The 22,038-nt window shown below is 48.2% G+C and overlaps 2 protein-coding genes across 2 annotated transcripts in view; one reads left to right on the top strand and one right to left on the bottom strand.

The window, feature by feature from the left end:
• capn2l (calpain 2, (m/II) large subunit, like) overlaps window positions 1–7,201 on the top strand; it is a 17,264-nt gene extending 10,063 nt beyond the window's left edge. Inside the window, exons 8-21 of the mRNA XM_041934516.1 lie at window positions 204–278; window positions 364–524; window positions 716–885; window positions 1,095–1,106; window positions 1,205–1,416; window positions 1,832–1,868; window positions 2,644–2,709; window positions 2,806–2,863; window positions 2,943–3,007; window positions 3,213–3,281; window positions 4,111–4,189; window positions 5,031–5,147; window positions 5,600–5,658; window positions 6,587–7,201. Coding sequence (XP_041790450.1) covers window positions 204–278; window positions 364–524; window positions 716–885; window positions 1,095–1,106; window positions 1,205–1,416; window positions 1,832–1,868; window positions 2,644–2,709; window positions 2,806–2,863; window positions 2,943–3,007; window positions 3,213–3,281; window positions 4,111–4,189; window positions 5,031–5,147; window positions 5,600–5,658; window positions 6,587–6,610 — 1,204 coding nt within the window. The 3' untranslated portion in view covers window positions 6,611–7,201. The remainder of the gene's footprint in view (window positions 1–203; window positions 279–363; window positions 525–715; window positions 886–1,094; window positions 1,107–1,204; window positions 1,417–1,831; window positions 1,869–2,643; window positions 2,710–2,805; window positions 2,864–2,942; window positions 3,008–3,212; window positions 3,282–4,110; window positions 4,190–5,030; window positions 5,148–5,599; window positions 5,659–6,586) is intronic.
• Window positions 7,128–21,147, bottom strand: aars2 (alanyl-tRNA synthetase 2, mitochondrial (putative)). The gene is made up of 22 exons (XM_041934515.1): window positions 20,835–21,147; window positions 19,769–19,957; window positions 19,546–19,691; window positions 18,851–19,042; window positions 18,580–18,724; window positions 15,465–15,610; window positions 15,222–15,330; window positions 14,984–15,022; window positions 13,698–13,812; window positions 12,901–13,028; window positions 12,477–12,615; window positions 11,892–12,061; window positions 11,683–11,796; window positions 10,928–11,068; window positions 10,415–10,552; window positions 10,176–10,279; window positions 9,462–9,570; window positions 8,992–9,117; window positions 8,791–8,901; window positions 8,214–8,297; window positions 7,904–8,017; window positions 7,128–7,814 (listed from the first exon to the last, which is right to left on the bottom strand). The coding sequence occupies exons 1-22, from the start codon at window positions 21,066–21,068 to the stop codon at window positions 7,647–7,649; spliced, it is 2,961 nt and encodes a 986-aa protein (XP_041790449.1). The 5' UTR covers window positions 21,069–21,147; the 3' UTR covers window positions 7,128–7,646.
• Between the last annotated feature and the right edge of the window lie 891 nt (window positions 21,148–22,038).

Below are 22,038 nucleotides of genomic sequence, written 5' to 3'. Positions count from 1 at the left end.
ACCTTAGTACAATGTGACATCACAGGAGGGTGTGGTCACAAGCACATCACCCCGCCCACAGAGGTCACACCATCAGGCTGATTTTGGTGTTGAGCCTCACTGTATTTGCATTTCCATTTGCATCTTGCAAAGCATTATGGGAACTGTAATATCATATCTGTCCTGGTTATAAACGTGTGTGACCTGTTTCCTGCTGTTTCCAGTTCGATGCAGTGGCGTTACATCAGTGATGACGACAGAGAGCGTCTGAGTCATCGTTCAGAGGACGGAGAGTTCTGGTAAAACTTGACCTCTTCTTCTCCAAACTACCTCTTCATCGTCAGGTCCACTGTGTGAAGTGAACTCCTCCACTCTGTCTTCCAGGATGTCTTTCTCTGACTTCCTGCGACATTATTCCCGGCTGGAGATCTGTAACCTGACGCCCGATGCCCTGAGCGACGACTCTGTCTCTAAGTGGGCTCTGTCCAAGTTCGATGGCAGCTGGAGGAGAGGATCCACCGCCGGAGGCTGCAGGAACTATCCCAGTGAGTGATCCGGTCAGATACAGAGCAGGTCCAATGGTTTGTTTCATCCTGCATGACACACCGCATGTACTGTCAGCACAGGTTATTCTCTGCCAATCAGCAGCCGGCTGGCGGCAGGTGGGACGGCCATCACGTCCCCTCCGAGTCTTTCTCAACTGTAAAGGTTCTGGTCTGTTGTTGTCAAACCGCAGACTCGTTTTGGACGAACCCTCAGTTTGTGATCAAGCTGGATGAGGAGGATGATGATCCGGACGATGGAGAGACCGGCTGCAGCCTCGTGGTCGGTCTGATCCAGAAGAACCGCAGACGCATGAGGAAGATGGGAGAGGACATGCACACAGTGGGATTCGCCATATACGAGGTGAGAATGATTCGTTTAGGATCACAGCTTCTGAAGACATCAACAACAGCAGAGACACCAGAGGGAGGCAGCGGGTACAAACCCAACACAGGCTCGGACTCAAAAAGAAGTGACCTTTGTGTCTTCTGGATTTCACACGAGTTAGTCGAACCTCTGAGAGCGTAAAGGTTTGCTCGAGTCTTGTCTGAATCTTCTTTCTTGTGTTTCAGGTTCCTGATGAGGTATGAAGAAGATCCCGTTGACCTGCTCACGTCCTGCTGCTCAGTGTTTATTTTTTTTAGCTGCGACACATTCAGTCTGATTTCACCTCTCGTCTCAGTTCCGCGGTCAAAGGAACGTCCACCTGAACAGGAACTTCTTCCTGCGTCACGCCTCTGCCGCTCGTTCCGAAACCTTTATCAACCTGCGGGAAGTCTGCAGCCGCTTCAGTCTGCCGCCCGGAGAGTATCTGATCGTCCCGTCCACCTTCGAACCGCAGAAGAACGGAGACTTCTGCGTCCGGGTCTTCTCTGAGAAACAGGCCGAGTTTCAGTGAGTTTAGTTCAAAGTTCTCCGGCTGTAGAGTCCAGATCTGCTGTCCTGACCGAGGGGGCTCAGTCAGGACTTTGTATATGTAGAGGGAAGAAGCAGGGTTTCACATTCACTTCAATACAGTACAGGTGTGATCACAGCAGCATCTAGTGTACGTTAGAGGAACTGCAGCTGCTGTAGTTAGAATTAGAACAGCTTTTTAATGGTTCTGATGCTTCAGACCTGGTTCAGTCTCTTCAGAGTCTGATCCCTCACACAGTGTCGATCAGATGTGAGTGACAGTTTTCTGTGATGTGAAAATCTGCATATTTAGATTTAAAATAACTGGACACTGTGTTTTAATAATGAATTTGAATAATTAGCTAATAAATGAGCATCCTGTGAGAGATTTGGCTGATTGTGTTCGTTCCTGCAGAGAACTGGACGACCCCATCGAGTCCAGAGTGGAGCAGGTGAGAGGACCGAGCGACCTGAACAGACGGACGTCTTTGACTTCACCTTCATTTTCTGAATTCACCTTTAGCCTCGTCTGTCATTAATTCATTCATCCTGATCAGGATTCGCTGTGAGGTTCAGCTGTGGTGGTGGACAGGTGGATTCTCTCCGTCGACCAATAACAAACCATCCTGACAGAAGCTGTTGTAGCTTATTAGCGTTCTGCCACCATCCAGTTCAGTATAAACCGCGCCACAACACAAAAGGACATCATGCTAATACAGCATTTAATACACTGTACAGTACATTTAGCCACCGAGCTAACCCGTCTGCTAACTGACAGAGCTTCATTTTCTCTCTTCAGTAACTTCTTAACCACCAAAATGTCAGAACAGAAACAGAAAGAGGCTCAGAGTTAGCATGTACCCATCCAGCTAGCCTGTTAGCTGTCCAGCTAACCCTGTGAGTCATCACAACATCATCGACTGTAGAAACGAATATTTCACTGAGATTACTTCACTGTAACACTTCCTGGTGTGGGCAGGATTTGTTGGACATTAAACTCAGATACGTTTGATAAGTTTTGTGTTCAAAGAAAAAGGATTTCAATCTTTAAAAAGGCATTTTGGACTCAGCGCTGAGTTTCTGGTATCATCAGAAATTATTCTGTTCCCTTGTTTGACTGAAGTTCAGATGAGAAAAATAACTGACTGATAGTCGATAATGACTGACAGCTGCACACATCACATTTGTCCATCAGTAAATTTGTGGAGGGTTGACTTCCTGTTTCAGATCGAGATGGACGAGGACGATGTGGACGATCGGTTCAGAGGTCTGTTCGCTCAGCTGGCGGGAGGGGTGAGCTGCAGCTGCTGATAATGTTAATGACTCGTTACTCACTGTTTATTTTCTTATCATCTGTCTGATGGGAACCTGAATCTGTCTGTGCTGCAGGACTCTGAGATCTCTGCCTTCGAGCTGCAGAGGATCCTCAACAAAGTGGTGACCAAACGTAAGAATCACATGATCTTCAGACGCTAATTGAGTTCAGTTCACCTGTAAGCTCTGTAGTGACCGTTGGTCTCTGACAGGATCCGACATCCAGACCAGCGGCTTCAGCATCACAACATGTCGCAACATGGTCAACCTGCTGGACGTATCCTTCCGCCACAGGAAACAGCTCAGTACACAGAGGTCTCACATCAGAGGGCGAACGAGTCATGTGTGATAAACCGTGTCGATGTGTCAGAGTATGGGACCAGAACAGAGTTTAGAGAAAATGAATCGTGTCACAAGGCTGCTGGGTAAAATACACCACAGGTCCAGTCCATCAGTGAGCAGTTCCTGAACTTCAGCTGCAGAAAGACGGCAGCGGCAAACTGGGTCTGGTGGAGTTCAAGGTGCTGTGGACCAAAATCGAGAACTACCTGGTGAGTCTCAGATCCAGAACATCATCATCAACAGCTCCAGGACGCCGAGGACCAGATCTGCACACTGGACATCCTGCAGATCTCATTTGAAATAAAATCTGCTTATGTTTGAGGTTGACATGTGACCTGTCGTTACGTGTCCTGTTGTCATGGACCTGTCGTTACGTGTCCTGTTGTCATGTGACCTGTCGTTACGTGTCCTGTTGTCATGTGACCTGTCGTTACGTGTCCTGTTGTCATGGACCTGTCGTTACGTGTCCTGTTGTCATGTGGCCTGTCGTTACGTGTCCTCCTGTCATGGACCTGTCGTTACGTGTCCTGTTGTCATGGACCTGTCGTTGTGTGTCCTCCTGTCATGTGACCTGTCGTTATGTGTCCTGTTGTCACGTGACCTGCCGTTATGTGTCCTGTTGTCATGGACCTGTCGTTATGTGTCCTGTTGTCATGGACCTGTCGATACGTGTCCTGTTGTCATGTGGCCTGTCGTTACGTGTCCTGTTGTCATGGACCTGTCGTTGTGTGTCCTCCTGTCATGTGACCTGTCGTTACGTGTCCTGTTGTCATGTGGCCTGTCGTTACGTGTCCTGTTGTCATGTGGCCTGTCGTTACGTGTCCTGTTGTCATGTGACCTGTCGTTACGTGTCCTGTTGTCATGTGGCCTGTCGTTACGTGTCCTGTTGTCATGTGACCTGTCGTTACGTGTCCTCCTGTTATGTGACCTGTCGTTACGTGTCCTGTTGTCACGTGACCTGTCGTTACGTGTCCTCCTGTCATGTGACCTGTCGTTACGTGTCCTCCTGTCATGTGACCTGTCTCTGCTGTGTGACAGAATATTTACCGTGAGAAGGACGTGGATAATTCAGGGACGATGAGCTCCACAGAGATGAGGACGGCTGTGGAGGAAGCTGGTAACACACACAGACAGACAGACAGACTGACAGACACACACACACACACACACACACACACACGTCTCGGATGATTAATTGTTTTAACTTCATGCTGTTTGTAATATCAGCGTCTCTTTTTGTATTTTATGTTTTTGACTGTAGCTTTTGGCTCAGATGTTTGAATGAAATAAAAAAATAAAGAAGTATTTTTCTTTTTATCATTCCAGCTTTTCATCCATGTGCTTTTGTTTTTTAGCTTCTGTTGTTTTAAGTGTTTAATGTTCAACGAAAATATTACAATCATTTAAATTTCACTGAATCTTATAAAACCAGTTATATTTTCATAGTTTATGTACTTCAGATTTGTTTTATATACTGATTATGTTTTTAATACATCATTAGTACAACTTTAACCTGACAAATACATATTTTTATGTTTGTTTTAATTATATTACCAAAGAAGTTTTGGACAAACATTAATAAATATTTCAAATGCTGCAAATGTTTCAGACACTTTTCATATGTTTATTATTGGTAGAAGTAGTTGAAGTGTACTCAAATACCACTGTAGTACTGTGTTGAAAAGATGTTTTTTAAATGTGTAACAAACATTCATGATATAATTCATCATTAATTGTTTCCTTCAGTCATGTACTTACAGTTTAAATCTGAATTCTAGTATAATTACTGTTCTTATTTTAGGTACGCTGAAGTACTACTAGATGGATACATGGATACAGTTTAAATACGTTTCAGCTCAGTACCTAAATAAGCACTTTGCTTCAAATAGTCTCACTGATCTTCAGGTAGATTTGACTCAGGTAACATCAGGTGACCTCTGACCTCTGCTGTGTTTCAGGTTTCAGTCTGAACAGCCCACTCCATCAGGTCCTGGTGGCACGTTACAGCGAATCAGATCTCACCGTCGACTTTGACAACTTTGTGGGCTGCCTGGTTCGCCTGGAGACCATGTTCAGTGAGTCCTCACAAAGCTCACATTCCTGGAAACCACAGTCCTTTATACACCTCACACTTTAGTTATATGAAGTATATATATCACATTATATACATCTGTATAACCCTAACCCTCTCCCCCCAGTCCTCTCTAACCCCGCAGTCCTCTCTAACCTCACAGTCCTCTCTGACCCCCCAGTCCTTTCTAACCCCCCAGTCCTCTCTAACCTCACAGTCCTCTCTAACCCCCCAGTCCTCTCTAACCTCACAGTCCTCTCTAACCCCGCAGTCCTCTCTAACCTCACAGTCCTCTCTAACCCCGCAGTCCTCTCTAACCTCACAGTCCTCAGAGTCAGATTCAGTGTCAGACTTTGGCTTCATTGGTCCAGTATGTGTGTTTGATGATGGTGGTGATGACATGATGAAGATACGATGATGATGATGATGATGGTGATGACTGTGTCCTCTCCACAGACACATTCAACACGCTGGACAAAGACAACTCAGGGGACATTGAGCTCAGTTTTCTGGAGGTATGAAGCTTCGCCGTCACAGACAGACAAACATGGAGAAGAAGGCGTTCAGCTGCTCCGTCGTCATGTTGAATTCAACTTGAGTTAATCAGGAGAAAAGAAACATGAACAACAGCAGAACAGCTGGTTTTCAGCCATCTTTAAAAAGAATAAACTGTCTGCTGTGTCTCTGATCAGCAGCAGCAGCCCAACACTGAGACAGTCAGTTATTCTCTCTGTGTCCGTGGCAACGGGAGTATTTAATGAATTAAAACTGAGAGCGATACTCCTGAATCTCTCCTGATCAATAGAAGAAAAATCAAACGTTCAGTCGTTCCTCGTTTGCAGTCACCTGCTCTACAAGTCCGACACGTGGAGTGAAGGCAGCAGGTGGATTCTTGGGGTCCAGTATGACTGTGGGACACGATTTGACAGCTCATTAACGAGCCACTACCAACACAGCCACAACACTAACCAGTTTTCTGATCGGTGCTCTATTAGCTGCAGCACCAGCGTTATAAAACAGACCAAACATAAACCAGGATCCAAAGCGGTCTCTAGTTTCTGTGCCTTCATCTTTTAGTGTGCTGAAGATCAGCTGAGTCAGATTTAAAGTGTTAATATCAAACAGGAAAATGATTTTCTGCATCAACGACTGAACGATGAAGGTTCCTGTGACTAAAAACCACAACATGAAGCTTCAGTTTGTTCTGCTGTGATCACACGGCTTCGCTCGCTGACATCACTGCTCGGTGACATCACTACTCTGTGACATCACTAACGTACCACTCGGCAGGTCCGCAGGTAGAACGGATCCCTGGTTAGCTGGTTAGCTGTGCAGCATCGGTTACCATGGAGATGTAGCCACTCACTCACTAACCCGTTAATCTGACTTTGTGGACTGCACCTCGTCGTGATTTAACGTGGATCTGTTGTGATTTTCCTGCAGTGGCTGAACGTGTCTCTGCTCTGAAGAACCAGGATGATCCAGATCCAGATCCAGATCTGGATCCTGACAACAGCAGAACTGCTGCTGGACAGACTGTAACAACTGGAGCTGAAATATTCTATATGTGGTGGATGGAGTTGGGTTTTTATGTTATCAGTCAGTTTGTGTGACACAAACCTGAACGATTCCGATGATTTGATTGACGCCGTTCATTGATCAGCTGACACTTAATGATGTATAATCAGTTTATGAACAAGTCAGAACTGGTTTAGAACAATAACGGAGCTGTGAACATGTACGAGAACATGTTAGAGTGTTTGTTGTATCACCTGTGAAGCCTTCAGCTGTCTGTCACAGCAGCTCCTCTTCTTCACAAACCTTCAGAAACTCTCAGCCTGTTAGTAACCATGTTTCTACATCATCATCACGTGTTCTGGAGGGGGGGGGGTTAAAACAAACACCTCATCACACCTGACGCCTTAATGAGAAACGTTATTATAAAACTGCTAATTAATGACTTAATAATAAAGAGAATAACTCAGGGACTGAGCTGTGATGTTTTTATTTATTTTAAAACAAATACGCTATCATCGTCCAATGAAAAGAGCTGGAGTGCATCTGTGGGCGGGGTTTACATTACCTGTACCTGTAGCATGGTCCTCTCTGCTATCATGTTCCAGGATGCAGCATCATTTGAGAATTTCAAATGTTTAAATAATAAAAATCTTCCCTTCGTGATCTAATGTTCTGTTTTTAACAGGGTTTCTAATATTTTCATATAAATAGGGTGGACAAAATATTAGAAACACCTCAGTTCAGCTGCAGCCTTTTCAGACCAACAGAGAGAGCGAGTGACAGTAAGGAAGCCCTGCCCACCAGTCTGGCCACACCCCTCTCTCCTCAAAAGGACATCTCATTGGTTCACTCTCTCATGTGGTCTCATATGTCCCACACTTCCTGTTCAAACAGGAAACAGTTCCTCAGGGGCGCAGGTACCTGACCCCTTCAGCTCCCAAAAGCCACCAGAAAAAGACGCTGTGATGTCAGAGTGATGATGACATCATCGCTGTATTTTCAGGTGAGCAAATTCCTCCGCCCACCTCAGAGCCTCAGTGATGTCACTGCTGCTTCCTGTTCCCATGGCAACCAGCGCGGAGCCCCCAGCGCTCCCCCCGAGATGATGACACACTGCCACTGCCCAATCAGAGGCCAGTAGGGGTGGTGAGTCCTGAGGAGGGAGAGGACAGCTAATCAGATGCTTCAGTCAAGGCCCCGCCCATCCATGATGTCACTGACAGTTGACAATGTCATTGTTACCTTGGGAACCTGACAGGCACACAGAACCTTCCCAGAATGCCTCTGGTGAGCGAGCAGCATCACATGACTCTGAGGAGCTGCAGCACTCAGCTGATTCACGGTCTTCATCAAAATCTGACAGGAAACAGCAGGAAAGGTGTGAACACAGGTGTGCTCGTCTGATGATGTCATAGTGATGTCATCAGACCACACGTTTGTCATAGAGTCCGTGTTGGACATGTGGAGTTAGAAAGATGTGGCTCTAATGAAGTGCATCATGGGAAATGTAGTCACTCTGTTTTGACCTGTCTGAGGGAGGTGCCGGTCTTACCGACAGAGAGTCCGTCTCCACCGAGTCCACCAGCAGATCCTTCGTGCCGTTCCTCTCCTGCAGAGTCTGAGCTCTCACTGCAGCCTGTGCAAAGCATGATGGGAAAACGCAGTCAAAGCAGCAACACAGAAAACATGGCGGACGAACCAGGACTACAGCCCGTGGGTCTGTCTGCCTGCTTTTATATCCGACATGAGGATTTTATACATTTAACATTTAAAAAGAAGTCATCAGTTTCAGGTCTGTATCAGGAGGTCAGAGCTGGTTCGAGGCTGAAGTGAAGAGAAACAAACAGTCAGTGAGCTGCTTCCTGAGTTCCAGAGCTTTCTCCTGCTGATGTGTGTTTGAAACAGTCAGAAAGACCGACCAACTGTTCAAGACCATTGATTAAGATATCATGATCGATCACATCAAACACTGAACTGAGGTCTAACAGGAACTGAGTTTATTTCCATCAGAGTTTAGTCTGAGTCGCTAGTGCCTCAGGTGTGCCTCAGGTGTGCCTCAGGTGTGCCTCAGGTGTGCCTCAGGTGTGCCTCAGGTGTGCCTCAGGTGTGCCTCAGGTGTGTGTGTTCACCTCTCTGGTCTCCAGTTTCCTGACGGCGGTGTTGCTGCTCCTCTGCAGAGCTCTGAGTCGACTCTGCAGCTCTCTGCGCTGCCACTGAGGGATGGGGGTGTTATCCACAGCCTGACAGACACAGCAGAGGGTCAAACAGCAGCCGCACAGGACCCGTTTTATATCTCAGGGGCTGCAGTGCATCGTGGGTAGTGTACGTACATCAGAGAGGACTCCGACCTCCTTGGCAAGACGCTGGGCGGAGTCAATGCTGAGGGGGGCGGAGCCTGTGAGTCTAGCTGACAAAGAGTCCACATCCTGAGACAACACCTGACCCGCCTCCAGAGCCTGAAGGCACCACAACAAGAACGTCAGAGGTAACAAGAGTCACACTTCATGAAACGATGATGAAGAACAGCTCAGAACTACATGTTAAGGATGAAGATGTGTGCAGTGACGCTACTGGCTGAATGATCTGCAGAGTTCATTGAATGAGTGAGATCAGTGAATCGATGAGTGTCAGGGGCGAGCGAGGACATGGTTCAGTGAAGCTCAGAGGATGGGCCAGGCTAACATTTCCCCCTGCTTCCAGTCTTTGTGCTAAGCTAGACCAACCATGCTACTGCACACACAGAGGTGAAACTGGTATCAATGTGACACGTGTGACTGAAGTTGTCGTGTTTGGAACTGACCCGTATCGCTTCCTGTCCCGTCACCGCGACGATGCGACTGATTCCTTTCACCATCTGTCTCTCGGAAACAATCACCAGGTGTTTGATGGTTCCCGTCTGCAGAAGGTGTCTGAACACAGAAAGTCAGCGTTCAGACACGTTTAAACACACGGCCGTCATCATCATGCTGCTCAGGGAACAGTCCAAAACCACAACAGTACGCCACTCATATGTGCAGATTCAACAGTGTTGCCTGTTAAAGGAACAGTTCAGATTGATACCACACATCTGCACACTACATATAAAGCTACAGCCAGCAGCCGGTTAGCTTAGTTTAGCTTAGCATCAATCAGAGCATATGACTCTCAGTAAGAGAAGCCCGTAACAAACACTGAACTGTTCCTTTAAGGACATGTGAGGTTCTTGTACTTTAATCATTTCCATTTCAGATATGTGTGTGTGTGTGTGTGTGTGAGAGAGAACACTTATGAAGACCTGCTTCTTTCTGCAGGTGAGTACAGGTGAATGAAAGCCCTGCACACTGTACAGCAGCACTGACAGACAAACTGTATCTCAGTTAGTCAGGAACTCTCACTGAGATAAGCTGCCCCCTGCTGGTCAACACTGTCCTTCAGCTGAAACATGGTCTCAACCTTTACTGGTGGACGTCTTTGTGTTAAATGTGTTGCTAAGCGACAGTCACCACACAGGTGAACAGGTGTGTTTCAGTCTCACGTTCCGCAGCAGAGCTCCACAGATGTCTGTCTGCCTGTCCGATCCTCCAACAGGTCAGAAACCGCCACTGCAACCGCCACCACTCGAACGGGGTCTGGATACACCTGCAGACAGACAGGGAGACAGACAGTTAGGACACCTGTAGACAAACAGTCAGTACACCTGCAGACAGACAGTAGACCTGAAGACAGGCAGGAGGACAGACAGACAGACAATGAGACAGACGTGTTTGATTTCACCTCGTCCACCGTCCTCAGTCCGTTGATGCGCCTGGCTGTCTCTAGAGGGAGCGCCTGGCTGTGGACGATCTGATTGGCTGAGATGATGTCATTGACACACCTCTCTACCTGCTGCAGCTGAGAGACGCTGAGTGAACCCTGACCAGGACGAATCAAACAGTGTCAGACATCAGTATGAGTGTTCTGCTGATCATGTGACCGAGAGGAACAGGTGTCACAACATCCTCAGAGCATCACTTCCTGTCTACATCTTCAGGTTGATTAACAGCCATTAAAACAACAGGTGAGTAGATACTGAGTGATGATAGAGTCCGGACTCGATGTCTCGCCATTCTCTGTTTGGTCCCTGTTACGTCATGACAGGAGAGATTTCAGTTTGTTGCTGCTTTTTTCCATCTAACAACTCGATTATATGTCAGAATTTAGAATATCTGTTGACAGCCCTTGTGATGACTCGGTGGTTAGCGAGTTTTGTGACTGTTTGGTTACTGAGTCAGTGATTAGTTGTTTGACCTTGACACTGAAGTCGAAGCGGAGGCGATCAGCTGACACGTGAGATCCTCTCTGCTGAACTGAAGGACCTAAAACCTCCCTCAGCGCAAAGTTCAGGATGTGAGTCGCCGTGTGATTCATCATGCAGGACAACCTGTGGACCTGAGAGACGACAGGAGAAACATCAAGACACATTAAAACACAGTTGAGTTCATGCTGATCTGATCCGAACAAACAGTACATGTGTAGTTCCACTGCTGGTCAAATCTGCTCCAAACAAAGAGGTCCAGGCTGGAACTGTCCCCGGACCATCGGACAGAGCCAACAGTCACGGCATCATTACAAAACCACCTTTTACTCATTTTTTTTATTCTCAAAGATCCAAAATCTGGGCAAGAAAATGTTTGAGACATGAAGAATCTGTCTGAAAAGATAAAAAACATGGCGTCTGTTTGAATCTCACTCACAGAGCTGCAATGAGGACATGATACACTTTATGCAGTACATGTGTGTATATTTACTGTAATATATGTATATGTACTGCTCAGCACTTTTTACTGACTCATCAAACATTTGACCTGTAACGAAAGGTGTCCCACAAGTCTCCATACTTGGACCAATTCTGTTTGTATGAATGATATTTCTTCACCTGCAGGGGCTTGTAAGGTCCACCGTTTTGCAGATGACACTGGTTTATATCGCTGTGCTGATTCTATACATCCAGCTTCAGAACACCTGCTGATGAAACCACAAATGTTTCAGTGTTTGGTGTTTACCTGGTCTAGGTGTAGCTGGACCTTGTCTCCAGTCTTGAGGCTGCCGGCTGCAGTCACCTGATGGACTGTGTATCCTCCCGCCAGTATCACTGCCTCCACAGGGTACAGGACATCCTGAGAGACAGAAACACACCTGGACTCAGACCTCACCTGGACACACAAAAGGGAATCTCCCCATGCTGCATATCTCCTCTGGGCGGGCAGCTCACCTGCAGTCCGCCTCGGGCAAAGTAGCCCAGGTCATGTGACTGCCCCCCCTGCTCAGAGTAGAAGGAGGTTCGATCCAGGATGACACCACAGCGGTGACCCTCAGTGACCTCTGACACCAGTGTCTGCCCATCATACAGAGCCAGGACTGTCGCACAGCATGCTGGGAACACTTTGAGGAAAACCACAAAGATTACCTGTCTGAACTGGACAGGTGAGACATATTTCTATTGATAGAGTCAGATATGAGGTGAATTCAGCTGTAGTTCCTCAAACATCCACCAGATGCTGCTGTGACCAAACTCTGACTGAAGTGAATAAGACCAGTGGCAGTGAACACACCAGTGAACACACCAGTAAATACACCAGTGAATACACCAGTGAATAGACTGGTGAATGAAGACCAGTAAACACACCAGTGCGCTTCATGTTTCAGTCAGACGTGTTGCTGTGTCTGCCCTTAGCTTGGAAATGGTAAATATCTCCCGTGCATGGCCATGTTACTATGAAGGACGTGACTGTTGTTCTGTCTTGAGTGTGTGACTGAGACAGGTGTGTTACCTGTCCAGGTAGGAATCAGGTTGTACCGTATCTGTCCTGATCCAATCTGTACTGGTACTTGAGGCTGTCGTCGGTGTGAGGAACACCGAGACGCTCCAGCTCTGCCAGGCTGAGGACGTCCAGCATCATCTGAGACTTAACACCTGACTGCAGATCAGACATCACCTGAGAGAGAGACAGAGATACAGGTGTGACATCACCAGTGCACAGCCTTTTACAAAGTAAAAGCCCTCTGTCGGCACTTGACCTGCTTCACAGAACCTTCACAATAAAAGCCCTTACAGTAAAAACCCTGAGTGTATGTATCATCATCAGTTAGACATTTGAAGACACAGCAAATAAATCTTTACATCTTTAACTGACATCACAAATCCAACCAATGGTCAGTAGAAACCAGGAGCATTGTGGGATTTAACGTCTCTACATGGAGACATCAGCGTGAAGCTTCACCTTGTGGTTCTCTGCGATCAGTCGGTCAAGCTCCTGTCGGTCCACCTGGACTCCTCTCTCCTCCAGCATCAGGTCTACCAGGTCCAGAGGGAAGCCCAGGTCCCTGTGCAGAGACCAGGCCACTGAGGCTGATACGTGCACACACATGGAGGTCACATTTAAAGAGAACGTCTAAACAGGCTGCAAAGCATCAACGTTCAGCTCTGATGACTCTTTTTATTACAATCTATAATATTATAATACTATAGTATTCTTATAGTTATACTACTATAAGAATACTTGCATAACTAGCTCAGAGATACGACCAAAAACAGTCTAATTCAACTGTTTTGAAGCCGATGGGTGACTGTACTCAAACAGCATTCATATGAACACTGATCAGAAAGCAGAAATCCCTCTTAAAGCTCTTTTAATGAACGAAGATGATGATGATGATGAGGAAGATGATGATGATGGTTGAAACAGCCTGAATAGTGCTGAGCATGAAACGTGTTGGTGTGGCAGGAACAGCTGACAGCGAAGATGTTACTACACTTAAATTAAAAAACTGAAAGCAGTTAAAGTTTCTCTTTCAGATTGAAATCTTGTTTCTTAAAGTCAGTTATCGTTAAACTAAAACTCATTAATTCAAGAACTAACTAATTTCACCTTATCAAACTAAACCGACTCTACGGCTGAGGAAGATCGTGAGAAGTGGCTGAAAGCTTCAGACATGCTCAGTAAAGTGGCGAGCTGGCTCCGCCTGCAGCCCGGCCAGGGGGATGCTGGGAGCTGCTGTAGCTCGGGGAGGAACTGACCGGGGAAGACTCCATGTTTGTAGTCCTTTCTGTCGAGGTTCCGGCGGATCAGCCTGCTGCCCTGCTGCAGAGACGACAGGAAGTGGGCCTCGTTCTCGTTGATGACGTCCATGATCTGAAAGAACGCCCGCTGTCAATCAACACCTGCCGATGACACCTTCTTGTTATCTGAATCTATCCCGAAGACGTTAATCAAAGGCAGCGGGACTTTGCTTCTGAATTTCAAGAACCGAGCGTATTTAAGAGTCCTTTCAAAATGTGATTTAAGACCAGCATTTATTTATGTCCAAGACTTGAATCAGCTGATGAATGAGTCCAGTTTTGTCTCTCTTTTAGCTCCGTGTTTGGTCTCCTCCAGCTCTTTAGCTGCTAAATGCTAAATGTTCAGCAGCTGGTCTCTGACACACCAGCTGAAGCTGAGGAGACTGAAGCAAAGCTGCACCTGAAGCTCAAACACTGACAGAAGTTAAAGTGGCATTTCAAATAAAAATGCACACAGAGATGGGACATTCTTCTATTATGGTCTGGATAGGAGACAACTTCAGCAGTTCCATCAGATTTAAACAGCACTAACAGTAGTTTGAGGCTCAGCCTGGAGTTCTCCTTCACTTCACAGACCATAATGGAGATTACATACGTCCATATTGTATTGTACGTCAGATGTCTATCTAATCTCCTGCACTGCTGAAACATCAGGGGGTTTGAAGTAATTCATCAGTTGGTATAACTGGTATGATGTTTTTGTACTGGGAGAAAGTGCCAGCAGGACTGGGCGAACATAGTGATGCTGTAAGAACCGGTGACCCCCGACACCCCACGGCCCCACACACCAACTATGGCAGTACACACAGAGCGTACAGACGACTCAAAGAGGGGAGGAGATAGATAGAAAGGCTCAGGTCTGAACGGGGACTCTGGTTTCTCTCCCTTTATTCAGAACTGGTTACTGAATATTAACATGCTGTGTATATTTATTGCTTCTGTTAATGTGTTTGTAGCTTTTATTAACGACTTGTGATTTCCTGCTGAATACTGCCGTCATGTGACTTTATCTGCTTATAGTAGTCATGTGACTTCTTTCAGAGTGATCATGTGACTGCCAAAAGAGCCCAGCGGCGACCATCAGGCCTTACTGGCTGAACTGCGTAGGCGTGTGTTTACCCGTATTTTAAATGAACAGCCATGAGTTATTGATTATCCGATTATCTTTTTACTTCACAACTTTCCTGTCTCACACTTCTTCATCAGTTCTAAAAGCTGAGCGTAAGAAAACTGTACAGACTCACCCGGTCTGCCTCCCTGTGGAGCTCCGGATAGGCGTCGCCCTGCCAACACAGGCCACCAATCAATCAATCAATCAATCAATCAATCAATCAGTGTCTAATATCCAGGTCACTTACTGGTTACAGCAGCAAAGCAAAACCTCAAACACAGAAACATGTTTTCTGTTTTCCAGAGTTTAGTTATTCTGGTCCCTTTGTGATTGGGAGCTGCTCAGGAGGATTAGGGGAAAATGTCTGTTACCAGTATGTGGGCGACAGTAGGAACCAGGCTGGCCAGCGCCCCCTGAGGAGCCTGAAGGACCTCGACACAGAACCGAACGGCCCGCCGCAAAATCCTCCTCAACACCAGCCTGATACGAAACAAAAAAACAACAACATGAACTTCTTCATACGCTCACCAACTGAGCATCAGCCGTTTACCTGGACCTGCGACAGCTGACTGACTATCCTGTGTGTTCTGACAGCCGATTGGTTGATGACTCACTCTGCTCCTGACATGCCCGGATGAACTCCGTCGGTGATGCAGACCGATAAAGTGCGGATGTGGTCCACCACCACCCGGTACGCCATATCCACCTTCCCCTCGTCCGCCGCCCCCGTCCTGCCGCTGTAAGACCTCGCCCTCGACCTCTGAGGGCACACACACCGCCATGGCAACAGGAAGCTGTCAATCAAACCTTACTACACCTGGCAACATAAATAGACAACAACACACTGCTGTCTAATGTGCAGCTGTCACAGTGTACTGGGTGTCATGGTGCTGATGTGTCACTGGAGTCACAGTGCTGAAGTGTCACTGGTGTCATTGGAGTCATTGGAGTCACTGGTGTCACGGTGCTGATGTGTCACTGGTGTCACTGGTGTCACTGGAGTCACTGGAGTCACTGGAGTCACTGGAGTCACGGTGCTGATGTGTCACTGGAGTCACTGGTGTCATGGTGCTGATGTGTCACTGGAGTCACTGGTGTCACTGGAGTCACTGTGCTGATGTGTCACTGGAGTCACTGGTGTCATGGTGCTGATGTGTCACTGGAGTCACTGGTGTCACTGGAGTCACTGTGCTGATGTGTCACTGGAGTCACTGGTGTCATGGTGCTGATGTGTCACTGGAGTCACTGGAGTCACTGGAGTCACTGGAGTCACTGGAGTCACTGGAGTCACCGAAGCTGGTGCTGATGTGTCACTGGAGTCACTGGTGTCACTGGTGTCATTGGAGTCACTGGAGTCATGGTGCTGATGTGTCACTGGTGTCACTGGTGTCACGGTGCTGATGTGTCACTGGAGTCACTGGAGTCACTGGTGTCACTGGAGTCACTGTGCTGATGTGTCACTGGAGTCACTGGTGTCACCGGAGTCACGGTGCTGATGTGTCACTGGAGTCACTGGAGTCACTGGTGTCATTGGAGTCACTGGAGTCATGGTGCTGATGTGTCACTGGTGTCACTGGTGTCACGGTGCTGATGTGTCACTGGAGTCACTGGAGTCACTGGTGTCACTGGAGTCATGGTGCTGATGTGTCACTGGTGTCACTGGAGTCACTGGTGTCACGGTGCTGATGTCACTGGAGTCACTGGTGTCACGGTGCTGATGTGTCACTGCAGTCACTGGAGTCACTGGTGTCATTGGAGTCATGGTGCTGATGTGTCACTGGTGTCACTGGAGTCACTGGAGTCACGGTGCTGATGTGTCACTGGAGTCACTGGAGTCACTGGTGTCATGGTGCTGATGTGTCACTGGAGTCACTGGTGTCACTGGAGTCACTGTGCTGATGTGTCACTGGAGTCACTGGTGTCATGGTGCTGATGTGTCACTGGAGTCACTGGAGTCACTGGAGTCACCGAAGTCACCGAAGTCACCGTGCTGATGTGTCACTGGAGTCACTGGAGTCACTGGCGTCACTGGCGTCACTGGCGTCACTGGCGTCACTGGAGTCACTGGAGTCACTATGCTGATGTGTCACTGGAGTCACTGGTGTCATGGTGCTGATGTGTCACTGGAGTCACTGGTGTCACTGGAGTCACTGTGCTGATGTGTCACTGGAGTCACTGGAGTCACTGGTGTCACCGGAGTCACGGTGCTGATGTGTCACTGGAGTCACTGGAGTCACTGGTGTCATTGGAGTCACTGGAGTCATGGTGCTGATGTGTCACTGGTGTCACTGGTGTCACGGTGCTGATGTGTCACTGGAGTCACTGGAGTCACTGGTGTCACTGGAGTCATGGTGCTGATGTGTCACTGGTGTCACTGGAGTCACTGGTGTCACGGTGCTGATGTCACTGGAGTCACTGGTGTCACGGTGCTGATGTGTCACTGCAGTCACTGGAGTCACTGGTGTCATTGGAGTCATGGTGCTGATGTGTCACTGGTGTCACTGGAGTCACTGGAGTCACGGTGCTGATGTGTCACTGGAGTCACTGGAGTCACTGGTGTCATGGTGCTGATGTGTCACTGGAGTCACTGGTGTCACTGGAGTCACTGTGCTGATGTGTCACTGGAGTCACTGGTGTCATGGTGCTGATGTGTCACTGGAGTCACTGGTGTCACTGGAGTCACTGTGCTGATGTGTCACTGGAGTCACTGGTGTCATGGTGCTGATGTGTCACTGGAGTCACTGGAGTCACTGGTGTCACCGGAGTCACGGTGCTGATGTGTCACTGGAGTCACTGGCGTCACTGGAGTCACTGGAGTCACTGGAGTCACTGTGCTGATGTGTCACTGGAGTCACGGTGCTGATGTGTCACTGGAGTCATGGTGCTGATGTGTCACTGGAGTCACTGGTGTCACTGGAGTCACTGTGCTGATGTGTCACTGGAGTCACTGGAGTCACGGTGCTGATGTGTCACTGGAGTCACTGGTGTCACTGGTGTCACGGTGCTGATGTGTCACTGGAGTCACTGGAGTCACTGGTGTCATTGGAGTCATTGGAGTCACTGGAGTCACTGGAGTCATGGTGCTGATGTGTCACTGGTGTCACTGGAGTCACTGGAGTCACTGGTGTCATTGGTGTCACCGGAGTCACGGTGCTGATGTGTCACTGGTGTCACTGGTGTCACTGGAGTCACTGGAGTCACGGTGCTGATGTGTCACTGGAGTCACTGGAGTCACTGGTGTCATTGGAGTCATTGGAGTCACTGGAGTCACTGGTGTCATTGGAGTCATTGGAGTCACTGGAGTCATGGTGCTGATGTGTCACTGGTGTCACTGGAGTCACTGGTGTCATTGGAGTCACTGGAGTCACGGTGCTGATGTGTCACTGGAGTCACTGGAGTCACTGGTGTCATTGGTGTCATTGGAGTCACTGGAGTCATTGGAGTCACTGGAGTCACTGGTGCTGATGTGTCACTGGTGTCACTGGTGTCATTGGAGTCATTGGAGTCATTGGAGTCACTGGAGTCACTGGAGTCACTGGAGTCACTGGAGTCACTGGAGTCACTGGTGTCATGGTGCTGATGTGTCACTGGTGTCACTGGAGTCACTGGAGTCATGGTGCTGATGTGTCACTGGAGTCACTGGAGTCACTGGAGTCACTGGTGCTGATGTGTCACTGGTGTCGCTGGTGTCACTGGCATTAAGGTGTTGGGGTGTTTTGTGTTGCGTACCTGGTGGATGGCATGGAGCAGTGGGGTGAACAGATCAGTGTCGTAGTTTGATCTTTTACCCTGCAGGACACTGACCAGTCTCTCAAGTCCCATCCCAGTATCCACGCTGAACTGGGGTAGTAGCCGCAGACTATGGTCCATCTCTCTGACAGAACACACACACACAGACCATCATACTGGGGGCTGAGCAGTTAAACGAGCAGACTGGCTCAATGCTAGTAGTTCACTTTGTTCTGAACTGTTTTTCACTGGTCCAGGTGAGTGTATGAACCTGTGGTACTGCATGAAGACCAGGTTCCAGATCTCCACCACGTCAGGACTGTCAGCATTAACAAGTGTTGTGGCATCTCGTCCTCCGACGTGGTCGTAGTGGATCTCAGTACAGGGGCCACAGGGACCCGAGTCTCCCATTTCCCAGAAATTCTCTTTTAGGCCGAATGGAAGGAGGCGACCAGGAGGAACCCTGAGAGGAGACTGACCGTCAGCTACCAAAAGTCACATGAACAACGAAAACTCAAACAGCATGTGATCACCTGCTGATCCTCTCTGACAGAAACTCACCTGAAAACAGCACAAAGTCAATATATTTACTATCTGAGCTCATCAGCTTCAGTGATTTCTGTAAACATCTGCTGATTCTGGATCTGATGCAGCAACTAAAGACTGGGAAAGATGTGGAACGCTCCAAAAACACCTGTTTGGATCATTCCACAGGTAAACAGGCTGATTGGTGACAGGTGAGAGTATCATGATTGACAGGCTCAGTGGTTCACAGCGAGGATGGAGCGACGTGATTGGATAAAGAGATTAATACCTGGACTCAGGAACACTTCAGGATTGACTGACTCTGGTTTGATTGATATTTTACAGAGTCCAGACTTTGTTGGATCAGGGTTGTATGAAACTGGAAGAGGTCTAAATCCAGTCAAGAGATCAGAACTCCAGACCAGCTGAACGGGGACCTACCCAATGTCTAACCAGATCTGCCGAGTCTCTTCATCAGCTGGTAAACCTGAGGCAGCGTCTCCAGCAAAATAAGACACGTACAGTCTGTCTGCAGGTATCCCATAATGCTCCGTGAGGAGGCTCCACGCCATGCAGCACGCCTCCTCCTGCGCAAACAGACAAAAGTCCAGGATTGCGACGTTGAACAGAGTAAACAGGAAGTGGTTTTCTCCCTCCTCCTCACCTTGAAGTAGTCTCCAAACGACCAGCTTCCCAGCATCTCGAAGAAGGTGTGGTGGTACACGTCTCGGCCCACGTCCTCCAGGTCGTTGTGTTTGCCGCCGGCTCGTACGCATTTCTGACTGTTGACCACACGGCGGTACGAAGACATCTCGCTGCGAGGGTCCACGGTCCCCAGAAAGATCGGCTTAAACTGAAACCGGAGTCCAGAGTCCAGTCATTAAACTCTGGAGGCTGACAGGTACAGCTTCCTGGAAACAAACTGTGTCACAGCTCGATTCTCTTTTTAATATTCAGCTGAACAAGAAAACTCAAAGGATCCAGTTCAAACATCATTAAAACAGACCGGCGCCACGCTGCGTTACAGCTATTTTAACACTGACACACACACACAGACATGCACACAGACACACACACTCACACACACACAGAGACACACACACACACACACACACGCACATGCACACACACACACAGAGACACACACACACACACACACACTCTCACATACACACTCACTCACTCACACACACACACTCACGCACGCACGCACATGCACACACACACACAGAGACACACACACGCACACACATACATTCTCACTCACTCTCTCACTCTCTCTCTCTCTCTCTCTCTCTCACACACACACACACACACACACACACACACACACTCACATACACACTCACTCACACACACACACTCACAAACTGTTGTTCTGGACATGAAGAACTAAACCAGACTGACACTGGACCAGCAGAAAGAGACGAAGAAGCTCTGAGCTGCTGATCAATGAGAATATAAGCAACCAAACTGGAGCTCAGATCAATCAGGTGGATCCACATAAGGCGGAGTCTGAACCCGTTCAGTGTGAACACTGAGGAGGCTGCAGAGGCACCGCTGAGGTCCAGTCCACTTCATTCAGACCAGCTGAGTCCAGACTCAAGACCAGCTGAGTCCAGACTCAAGACCAGCTTCACGCTGTGCTCCCATTTTTAAATCGCTAGCTAACAATGCTAATGTCTTTTATATGTGTTGGAGCGGGACAGACCAGACCGGTTTTAACTGACCTGGTTCATGCCGGCGTTGACGAACAGCAGGCTGGGGTCTCCTCTGGGCCGGACCGGAGAGGACGGGACCAGCAGGTGTCCGTGTTTCTGCCGGAAGAAGTCCAGGAAGGTGCTACGGACCCGGTCAGCGGGCATCTCCGGAGGAGAGCTGCTGAGGGAGCGAGCTGAGCGGCCATGGAGGCGGCCCGGCGGCCCGCTGATCGGCCGGAGCCTCCGGAGAAACAGTCTGAACATCTGGATCACAGACTCCGATCAGACTCCCAGAGAAACGGGCTGAACCTGGATCATCGTGACCCTCGCTGGTACCACAAGTTGTTATTTTGCGCATGCGCTCTCTGAGCCTTCTTCTTTGTAGAATGTGACGGTTAGGCAGTGGGATATTTACTGCCACCTACTGGTCAAACTGCGAGTCCTCCTGTCGGGAAGCTCATGTTAAACAATAACATGAGCTTACCGACAGGAGGACTGCCCTAAGGTCTGCCTTGAGCAGTGGACCCTGAGCAGCGGACCCTGAGCCCCGGGCCCTGAGCCCCGGGCCCTGAGCAGCAGACCCTGAGCAGCGGACCCTGAGCCCCGGGCCAGGAGCAGCGGACCCTGAGCAGCGGACCCTGAGCAGCGGACCCTGAGCCCCGGGCCCTGAGCAGTGGACCCTGTACTTTAACACTGAATTTTCTACACAGAGTTACAGTTTGATTTTACAGAAAAAACAAATAATAAACTAATAAATTATGATGATCATATTATTTTACATTAAACTACAAATATTATGTTCAGTACTTCAAACTAGCTCCAGCAGTAAAATGTAGAAGATGTCAACAATAGTGACGTACGGACATTTTCCTTCATATTGAGTACTTTTACTTTGTATCCTTTAAGTACATGTAGCTGATAATAGCTTTGTTTTTTCACTTTGACTGAAGTAAAGAATCTGAGTACTTCTCCACAACTTTTGTGTTAATTTTTTCCATATTGTTGACTCTGTGTCTTCATTTTATCCTTTAAATAACTGGCAGCAACAATTCAAATAAAAGTCGGTTTTGTGAGCAGCAGACGGTTTTAATCCTTTTAGTTTCGACCTGTTCTCTGTTCGCTGTGAAATACTCAAACTTCAGATGAACTATCTGTCGGACCCTCGGTGGGTCCGTGAACGCCTCAGCAGCGGTGAGCGGGCTCGCGCGCTGATCAGCCTCATTAAGCTCAGGTG

The sequence above is a fragment of the Chelmon rostratus genome, chromosome 3 (assembly GCF_017976325.1).
Source record: "Chelmon rostratus isolate fCheRos1 chromosome 3, fCheRos1.pri, whole genome shotgun sequence".
NCBI classification, from domain to species: Eukaryota; Metazoa; Chordata; class Actinopteri; order Chaetodontiformes; family Chaetodontidae; genus Chelmon; species Chelmon rostratus.
This window is presented reverse-complemented; position numbering and strand designations above follow the sequence as displayed.

What these genes read in the sequence shown, in the direction of transcription:
- aars2 (XM_041934515.1), bottom strand. Translation starts at nt 21,068, where the DNA reads ATGTTCAGACTGTTTCTCCGGAGGCTCCGGCCGATCAGCGGGCCGCCG. An exon ending in CAAACATGGAGTCTTCCCCG is followed by an intron (nt 13,029 to 13,697) that starts GTCAGTTCCTCC and finishes TGCACGTATCAG; the next exon opens with CCTCAGTGGCCTGGTCTCTG. An exon ending in TCCAGCTACACCTAGACCAG is followed by an intron (nt 11,069 to 11,682) that starts GTAAACACCAAA and finishes GTCGTCTCTCAG; the next exon opens with GTCCACAGGTTGTCCTGCAT.